At 39.9% G+C, this 9,646-nt stretch overlaps 1 protein-coding gene across 1 annotated transcript in view; it reads right to left on the reverse strand.

The window, feature by feature from the left end:
• Positions 1–9,646, reverse strand: part of LOC108755641 (cadherin-related tumor suppressor) — a 108,669-nt gene that overhangs the window by 6,064 nt on the left and 92,959 nt on the right. The window contains exons 8-16 of the mRNA XM_018498756.1: positions 6,927–7,107; positions 6,196–6,449; positions 5,479–5,909; positions 4,987–5,331; positions 4,496–4,825; positions 3,116–4,234; positions 1,564–2,679; positions 782–1,058; positions 169–450 (exon numbers count right to left, since the gene is read on the reverse strand). Of these exons, the coding sequence (XP_018354258.1) occupies positions 169–450; positions 782–1,058; positions 1,564–2,679; positions 3,116–4,234; positions 4,496–4,825; positions 4,987–5,331; positions 5,479–5,909; positions 6,196–6,449; positions 6,927–7,107 (4,335 nt within the window). The remainder of the gene's footprint in view (positions 1–168; positions 451–781; positions 1,059–1,563; positions 2,680–3,115; positions 4,235–4,495; positions 4,826–4,986; positions 5,332–5,478; positions 5,910–6,195; positions 6,450–6,926; positions 7,108–9,646) is intronic.

Below are 9,646 nucleotides of genomic sequence, written 5' to 3' on the forward strand. Positions count from 1 at the left end.
TGTGCAATGCTACATTAACATCAAATTAACGCGGAGTTCAACAAAATCTTCAACGTTTCACTCGTTGTTAAGATAGCATCATTTTTATCGCGATAATCAATGTTACTTGGAATAATGACACATAAATATATCAGTTTGATATCCAATAATACACATATTTTAACTTACCTTGCGGAGATTCCACTGCCAAGTGAACGTTCAGATCCGGTCCGTTTTCACCGATGCTGAAAATGGTGAGTGTTTCGCCGACATTCATCTTCTGCTGCAAAAGATCCAAGAGAGCCCGATAGTATCGGCTAAGAAAATCATTAGCGGTCAATTTGGAAATTTGCAGGGTCACGCTGTTCTCGATAGTGGCGTTTGAGAAGATCAGGAAATCGACGGTGACCTTGGAGACCACATCCGGATGTCGTCCATCGTTGCCGGAGACGCTCAAAGAATATCCTACTTCTGTATACCCAGACAATCAAGTTGTTAGTTAAAAAGTCTTTCCTACGTAATATTTTACTTAGAATAAATTAATATTTATAGATATCAATGATAAAATGTATCTGAACCTCAATCGAGACGTAACATTATGAGATGCTTAACGAAAAGCTAATACGTCACTTTAAAAAAAATATAAATATACATTATTTTTACAAATATCCAATTTAATATTGAAAATTTATTATTTTTAACATTAAAAACAACAGTTTTTAATACTCCAAATAAGTAGTAGAAAAAAAATTTGTTGTAAATCTCGAGAAATCTGACATTTCGCGATTGATGTATAACGTGCCTGATGTAATTTTGTTGGTGTGCAGATCGCAGGCAGTGGGAATGGTGAGTACACGCGAACTCGCGCCTTGAATAATTTTGCACGTGAAAGCCCCGGTGATATCCGGATCATTGGGATGCACATCAGCGATCTTTCCCAGTGGTGTTTTGCCATTGAATGAGTGCACCATCACGTGCACCGATCTTGGCGTGGATGGACTGTCGTTCTGATCGGTGACGATTACAAGAATATGATGCTCGCTCTTCATTCGGGGTATACCCGAATCCTCCACTTCAATCTATATACACAAAAATATATTTCATTAACTTCTCTTAAACACTATTTATATAAATCAAAATAGAAATTTTCTGTTTTGTTGTTTAATCAGACATGCATTTTCTTAGCAATCCTAGTATTTTCAAAGCCCTGTTGAAAAATTTTATTTATTTTATAGATTGATTTAGGTTGAAGAAAAAACTATTACCAAGTTTCTTAAACATGAAATCAAAATAATCGCTATTTTTACATTTAAAATCTTTTGAAATATTAAAAACTATGGAAATTTGGAATCTCTATTTATATCTAGAATCTCGATTTTTATCAATTAACATATAGAAATTATATTAGGAATTATATATAAAAATTTGCAGAAAGTAGTGTAATCTATGTGTACACGTATACCTGCGGAGATCTAAAAATTTTCTTAGAAAACTAACTGCTTTATCGCTTCTCTGCGATAAAAAATAATGTAACAAGGTGGTACAATTAAAATCACTTTTATTACGGTTAAATACAATACCAACCATGAGATCCAACTGCGGCATCGTTTCTCTATCAAGTCTTCTGGTGGTTCTCAGTATACCCGAATGCTTGTCCAGGATCACCATATCGCTCTGTCTTCCTTCGATCAATTTATAGGTGAACGGCGCGCCATTGGGTGGTAGATCAGGATCAGTCGCGCTCAAGGTCATGATGCTAGTACCTACTGGTTCGTTCTCGCTGATGTAACCGATTACTTCTGGAGGATCAAAGACTGGGCCGTTGTCATTTACATCTTGCAGCTCGATGTGCACCATTGCGGTGCCGGTTTGCGGCGGTGAACCGGTATCAATCGCGCCGATCGTCAGATCGTACGAGGACACGGTTTCGCGATCCAATAGCTTCGCCGTCTCGATGTCACCGCTCTGTGGATCGACTTTGAAGGCTTCACCGAGATTGCCACTGATAATGGAATACGAGAATTGATTGTTCTGCGGCTTGATGTCCTTGTCGATTGCGCGGACAATGATCACGCGGGTGCCGTTGGTAGCGTTTTCCGACACGTTGATATCATAATTGTTCTGCAGAAATTCTGGCGGATCATTGCCATCCTGAATGGAAATGATTACCTGCGCTTCATCAGTGTCATTGCCACGTATACCACCGCCGTTCTTTGCCATCACTGTCAGCACCACCCGATTCTGCGTCTCGCGATCAAGCTGGCGCGATACCCGAACGATGCCAGTGTCCGAACCAATCGAGAAGCCGCGGTCGTTGGACGAGCCCACGAAAAGATAGTACACACGGCCATCCTCGCCCGAGTCCTGATCGGTCGCCTGAACCGTGCCAACCGACGTGCCCACTTCGGCGCTCTCCGAGACATCCATGTGAAACACAGGTTGAATAAAATGAGGATAGTACTCGTTCACGCCGGTAATGTGAACCACCACAGTTGTAAAGCCGACCATTTGCGGGTTTGAATCTGGATTGGCCGCGACGATGTCGAGAGTATACTCATTCGCCTCTTCGTAATCGAAGGTAGCATCTGACGTGATCACGCCGGTATTACCGCGGATGCGGAAGTAGTCCTTGCCGGTACCACCTAGGATTTCATACTGCACTATGGCATACTTGGGTGAGTCGATGTCCCGAGCGACCACCTGGAATTTTGTGACAAAATATAAAAAATTGCAACACTATAGCACACTTGACTTCCTTTTCCCACAACGCGCTTATAACTTTTTTATTAATAAAAATATATACATTTGCTTGACATCGTTAAATTTCTTAATGCATTTTGTTGAAAAATTTTTTTACAATATATTCATTTTTATAAAATTTTATAAGTAATCGAATTAGGTTGAACAGAATTTAAGTATGTCATATCCAAGCATATTGTTTTCGTTTTGGTTTCAAAGATCATCAATTGATTTATTTAAGAAATAAGGATACTTGAAATATAGCAAATTTATAATGATTTCTTCGTATTTGTTTTGAGCTCAAGATTTGAATAATTTATCTAGCTAGCTAGTCGGCTGAAAATGAAAGATGCCAAGAAACATAAACCAGAATAAAAAATTCCACGATGAAACATACCTTATAAACGAAACTATCGGGCGGCGAATTTTCCGGTAAAAAGGCTTCATATATGCTTTGATTGAAGGTCGGAGGATTGTCGTTGATGTCGGTGACATGGATAGTTAGGATCGCTACTACTTGCTTCGGCTCGAATCCCATATCCGTGGCGGTGATGTTCAATCGATATTCCTGTACTTGATCGTAATCAAAAGGCTCGAGTCGAGTGACCACGCCAGTGACAGGATGTACGTAAAACTGATTCTTCTCGTTTCCTGACGAAATTGTGTAGCGGATCATGCCGTTGGGCCCACTGTCGTTGTCGTAGGCGTAAACCGTCTGAAGCGTGGCATTGATCACCTCGCTTTCCGGCACTCTGACCTGGTAATTGTCGGCGACGAAGGCAGGCGTATGTTTGTTCTCGCCGGAGATTATAAGGGTCAGAACAATTTCATCTTTCTGCGGTGGTACGCCTTTATCGGTGACGCGCGCTTTTAGCAGGAACGTCGTGCCGATGGGAATGCCGTTGAGACTCTTGCGCACGTAAATCCAGCCGGATTGCTCCTCAATGGCGAACAGAACATCGGTTTCGTTCATATTCTTCAGGGAATAACTGACCTCTGCGTTTACGCCAAAATCAGCGTCGTCATGGGCAATCAGTTGAATAATGCGCTTGCCTGCTTCACAATTCTCCGGTACCGCTGACAGATAGGATCTCTGCTCGAAACGAGGAGCGTTGTTGTTGGCATCTACCACACTCACGTGCACCACTGCCCTCGAGGACATTGGTGGTTTGCCATTATCGGTGGCGATCACTGTCAGCGAGTACAGATTCTCCGGTGAGGACGACCGATGAGTGTGTTTGTAGCGTAGGGTACGCTTGCTGAAGACATCACCGGTAGCTGGGTCAACGGTGAAGAGATTGGACGGTTGCAGTAAGCTGTAAGATATAACGGAATTCGGTCCCTGTTTATCACGATCAGTAGCCGCGACCGTGCCAACATGCATCACTTGTGGCTGAAGCTCGGGGAAAAGGAAATGATAGGTATCTCCATCAAACTCGGGTGCATTGTCATTTTGATCCTGAATAGTGATCGTCAAGGCGGTCTCTGCTCGCCATGCTCCATCCCCTGCTGCGACCTATAACGAAGTTATGAAAAATAATATTAGGAATTGGAAATAGAAAATATAAAGTTATAACATAAATGCCTTCCTTTCCTCAAATCTAAATGTGTATAAACTTTAAAAAACGTTTGACTCTCTCTTTAAATTTCTAACAATAAATAATTTCTTTAAATTTTCGCATTACTTTTGGTCGCAATTCTTTTGATTTTATGAAAATATGGCGCCACAAATCTACGTCAATTACACACAATAGTGAATTAAAACTAAATATTGTACCTTTAGTAGATACTCATCCTGCTCCTCTCTGTCGAGCTGTCCAGCCACAGTCACATTTCCGCTTAGGGCATCGATGGAAAACTTCATTCCTGGATTTTCGGTGAAGCTGTAACTGACGTTCGCATTCTGACCAATGTCCGGATCACTGCTGGTGATGCGTATAACGAACGTGCCAATTTCCGCGTTTTCCGTCACGTTGACGCTGAACAGTCGCGTGAAATGCGGCGGATTGTCGTTCTTATCCAGAACGGTAACGAGCACCATGGCGGTGCCGGTTAATCGGGGATGACCTTGATCTCTGGCTTCCACGATGAGCTCGTAAGACGCAATCTGAAGGTATTCCAATATAAATATAATTGAATGACATTATTAAACATGTGTGATATTTTCAGGATCCTTAGATGGACAGGTACGAGATAATTACAACTGGCTTTAAATATTGTAATCAATTAATTGGATATTATTACTGTAATTGGCTACAGTATCCGCACCTCTTCGCGATCCAATTTCTCGTTGGTCTCAATCTGCCCGGTTCTACTGTCAATGATAAAGGACCCGGAGAAGTCGTCGACTAGATGATAAGTGACTTGTCCGTTTTCATCGGAATCGCGATCCCTCGCTGACACTTTGATGACAAATAACGGCGGATATTCCTCCTCCATCACGGTCGCGTTGTAAATGGCTGCCTCCATAATCGGTGCATTATCATTGGCGTCCGTGACATTCACTAGAAGTTGGAGAACGCTACGCAGCGGGGGTGTATCCGAATCGGATACTTCAATCCAGGCCTCATAGTGTGGAGCCGTTTCATAATCAAACCCAGAGGCAACCACGACCTAAAGAAGAAGATTGTAATAATAGAATAATGTGTAATATATTAAACACTAATGAAAATTATTTTTAAAATAAAAATTGAAATTCCATATGAAAAGATGGAGACAAAGAACTAAATATGTAAAATTGAAATGTCCGATCTCATTTACCTCTCCGGTGTGAGGATCGATTCTCAAAGCATCTCCTACATTTCCGCCGGCTATATCATAGATCAAGTTACTCGCTGGTCCGCTCTTCGGTGTGGTAGCGCTCAGCTTGGTGATCACTTTGCTCTCGGACACATCCTCAGATAGCGTGAACCTCGTACTGACGCTGGATCGAAAGCTGGGAAACAGCTGCCGCTCCCACAAGTGGATCACCAGATCGGCTGTGACGTGCTGAGGCTCGGCACCGCAGTCCGACGCCAGTATTTGTAGCTGATAGGTAGTCTGGTCGTCGATCAGTTCTTGAGTAGCACGAATCACGCCATTGTTGAGGTCGATGGTAAACCAATTGGCGTCCTTGCCATGCAGTCGATAGACAATCCGCGAATTTTCACCGTCATCATCATCGTTTGCTTTCGCGCCGAAGACAAAGTCACCTTTAAAAAAAAGTCGACATCAACATTCGGGCTTGCGGTTGAGCTAATTGATGAACAGCAAAACCGCTCTTTTGATGATTCTTTCTTTCAATAATCAGCAATTGTAACTAGTTGTTGTAAATTTGCTCCACTCATTCTCAGATAATTTAGAAATTGAAAGTTAAATTTGATATACTTGCAAACTTCCTCAACAATTTTTTGCTAAAAAAAATCAACCTAATTTCTTGAATCTCTCGAAGGAAAGAAATTTTTCTGAATTTTCCTAGAACCGCCAATCTCGTTATACCTGGTTTAGTCGCGTTTGGAACATAGGCTGTATATCGGGGACTGGAAAAGCGAGGCGCATTGTCGTTCACATCCGTTACATAAATCGTCAGATTGACGGCAGAGGCACGCGGTTCTGTCGGGCTTGAGTCTCTGGCCACAAGAGTCAAATAATACACAGCAGTCTGCTCGCGATCCAACGGTACCGTGGTAAACACCTCGCCCGTGTCAGGATCTGCGGAAAATCGCTCCGCTTTGTCTCCAAGTAGGTTGTAGCTATTTTAAACAAATTATTTAAAGTATATTATCACGCAATAAAATTAAATCGAGCATATTTTATCAGTACAAACTATTATTTTGCTACGATTGTTTTGGATTCTTTTAAAATAAATATATTTTTAAAAAGTTCCTATATAGATTTAGCTCTTTGTCGCAAAATTTTGCGTAAAAAAAATAGAATCTATAAATTGCTTATTTAAAATTATTAAATTCCCCTTAGTAACTATTAACTTAAACTCTAATTAAAGCTAAAAGTGCGATATAGAGAGAGAGAGTGAGAGAGAGAGAGAGAGAGAGAGAGAATTGTAGAATATATCTGAATAATATAAATAATAAAAATAAAGAGGTAAATCTTTTTCTACTGTAAGAAAAGTAGAATTACACAATAAACTTTCTTTCAAGATCGTACATGTCCTTCCTAAAATGGAGTACATTTTTAATCATAATTATGCAACATCAGCGAGGAGTACCTACCTTATTTTCGCATTGAATCCTTCATCCTTGTCTGTCGCATGCGGCTTGATGACCCAAGTTCCAGCGGGTGCGTTCTCCACCACGGTGGCCTTGTAGTCCTGCCGAGCAAACTCGGGACTGTGATCGTTCACGTCGAGGACGACGATCCTGACGATGCCCGATCCGGTGAGAGGCGGCGAGCCTGCGAACGCGCAGAAAAATGCGATGTGAAACTTCAGTCGTGTATGTCGTCGGGCAGTCATAAAGACAACCGTCGTCGCACCGATGCGTCGCTCTAACTTCAAGTTTTTCTATTTTTATTAACTTTTTTTTTTTAGCTTTTATTGCTACCTCGCGAACCGTAACGTCGCGCGAGCGTAGTTGGGTCAGTGGCGCGATTATTCTGCTAAATTTACAACCCGCCTCTCGCGACTCGTTTATGATGGTTTAAATCGGTCCAAACGGAAGGTAAACTAGGGCCATAATTTTAATAGAATATTACTGGTGCCCGCGAGACGCCGTAAAGTGATTTAGAACTTGTCCGTATTCGCCATAGAATATAGGATATATACATATTTACTTTTAACCGACGAATCGTTGCTCCTACAATCTTTCTTTTGCAGATTTCTGTTGCGAAATTGGTTGGAACAAAAATGAAGTGCGCAAATCGATAGAGGAACATCATTTAAAGCAAAAATCTACTGATATTATTCATTTTATTGCATTGTTATTTATTTTGTGTTTCTAAATGTAAGTCAATTGTAAGTACGTAATAATTGCGTTTATTGTAAATTTATTCCTCAGATAAATTTGAGAATAAAAAGTTGAATTTGATGCTACGGGAACTAAAAGTTAAATTTAATATTGTAAATTTCTTCGATGGTTTTGCTAACAAAAGTTAACTTAATCCCGCTTGAATCTGTCGAGGAAAAAATTCACTTTTTAAACTTTCTTATCCTCACAGAAATCTATAATGCTAAAAGACAGTAATTAATTACTTATTTTTAATATTAAAAGTAATATTATTTAATACTTTTAGTACTTCAAATAAGTAATTAATTATTAACTTTCGATAATAAATTAGGCAACATTAAATTTCTATACAATAATTCATTTAATTTAACAGAATTCAACTAGAACGATCCTAATTGATGCTTCTTGGGAGTCGCTTTCAAAAAACTAAGAACACAGTGAGACAAATTTCTAGTTGAAAATAAACAAACCAATAAGAATTTGCAGATATCAATCAGAATTTCGGTCATCACAATCAGACATCTGGTTATCTCAACTAGAATTATAATAGATTTAATCAAAAAATTTTGATTGGTCAACCAAAAATTTTTCTCAATGCAAGTGCATCGAGATAATTGGGGTTGTGAGGAAAAGCAACTTTTCTGGATTTCGCGGAAGCACGCGCGGCGACTAAATAATGGCCGGTACACACGGGGGTAATTTAGACGTGACACAGGCGTTCTCCAGCGGTGCCCATTGTGCTACCCGCTTATGATTTACGGATTGGGATACCTGGAGTAACGACGTTAGTACGCGCGGAAAAATCTCGCCGCGGCTTAATTGCGCCGCCTAAAACGCACCATTACTCTCCAGCAGAAAAGGAGGGGAGGGGACCGATTTCTCTGATTGCACATCGGATATATGTGTACGTGGCAAGCGTTGGCGTAGCCCAGGGCCACGCGCCTGTACGGACGTACACCGTTCAATCACGCGGAGAGTTCCCGTCGAGGGAGATAAGAGAAAGGAGAAAAGAAAGGAAGAGGAGAGAGAAAGAGAGGAAGAGAGAAAACGGGAGAAGAAGACGGAGGCTGAGACTGAAACCGTATTTATCATGTTCTAGGTAAATATCCCGTAAGACCGTAAGATTACAAATTGGATATACAGACTGCGTCAAAAGTCTTACGTCTTTTCCCGTAGGTGCAGATTTTTCCTCGATTACTTGCTTGACAGTATATTTGATAAAGAAAAGAATTAATTACATATAAAATTTATATTAATATTAATTAACAAAGAATAAAAAAAAATACCATTCAATAGATGAGTCTTGCAAAAACTGACATGTCACGTATCATAATTCTTTGTAAAAACAAAACATTTAAAAAAGTATAATTTAATCTAAGCATAAAAGTCGATGATGTGTCAACGATCACGAGAGTAACAATCCATCTTGGAGTAACGGTGAAAATTTGATGGAAGAAGATATTTGAAAATAATAAAATATAATTTAAGTAATTATACCTATATATTATAAGTAATTATATTTATAACATAGGTATATAATTACTTACATTATATTTTATTATTTTCAAATATCTAAATATCTATTCTAACGTAAGTAATTATGATCAGTAAAAGTAAGAAAATAGAAGAAATGCATGAAAAAGGAGGAAAAAAAATGATAGACGTAGCGGTATATAACAATTGTGGTACACAATGACGTGATGAACGCAAGTTCCCAGGGATACAGAGCCAGGAGAGATGGCCCACTTTGCATAACAAGTAATCGCATAATTTGCTTACTGCTTACTAATGACAGTAATGAAGAGGCTCACTTGTTACGCCGATTTCCACCGAACGGGATGTTCAGCTCGGCTGATCAGGAATATCAATTTTTAGGGAAATCGCTAGCCCTAGGTATCACGAGTATGAATAAGAGAGTAAGAACGCATATATGACTTCTTGCGAGAATGTTATCTTTATCGCAAGGGTGTTAAGAAGTAATCCTTGTT

The sequence above is a fragment of the Trachymyrmex septentrionalis genome, unplaced genomic scaffold (assembly GCF_001594115.1).
Source record: "Trachymyrmex septentrionalis isolate Tsep2-gDNA-1 unplaced genomic scaffold, Tsep1.0 scaffold9, whole genome shotgun sequence".
In the NCBI taxonomy this organism is placed as follows: Eukaryota; Metazoa; Arthropoda; class Insecta; order Hymenoptera; family Formicidae; genus Trachymyrmex; species Trachymyrmex septentrionalis.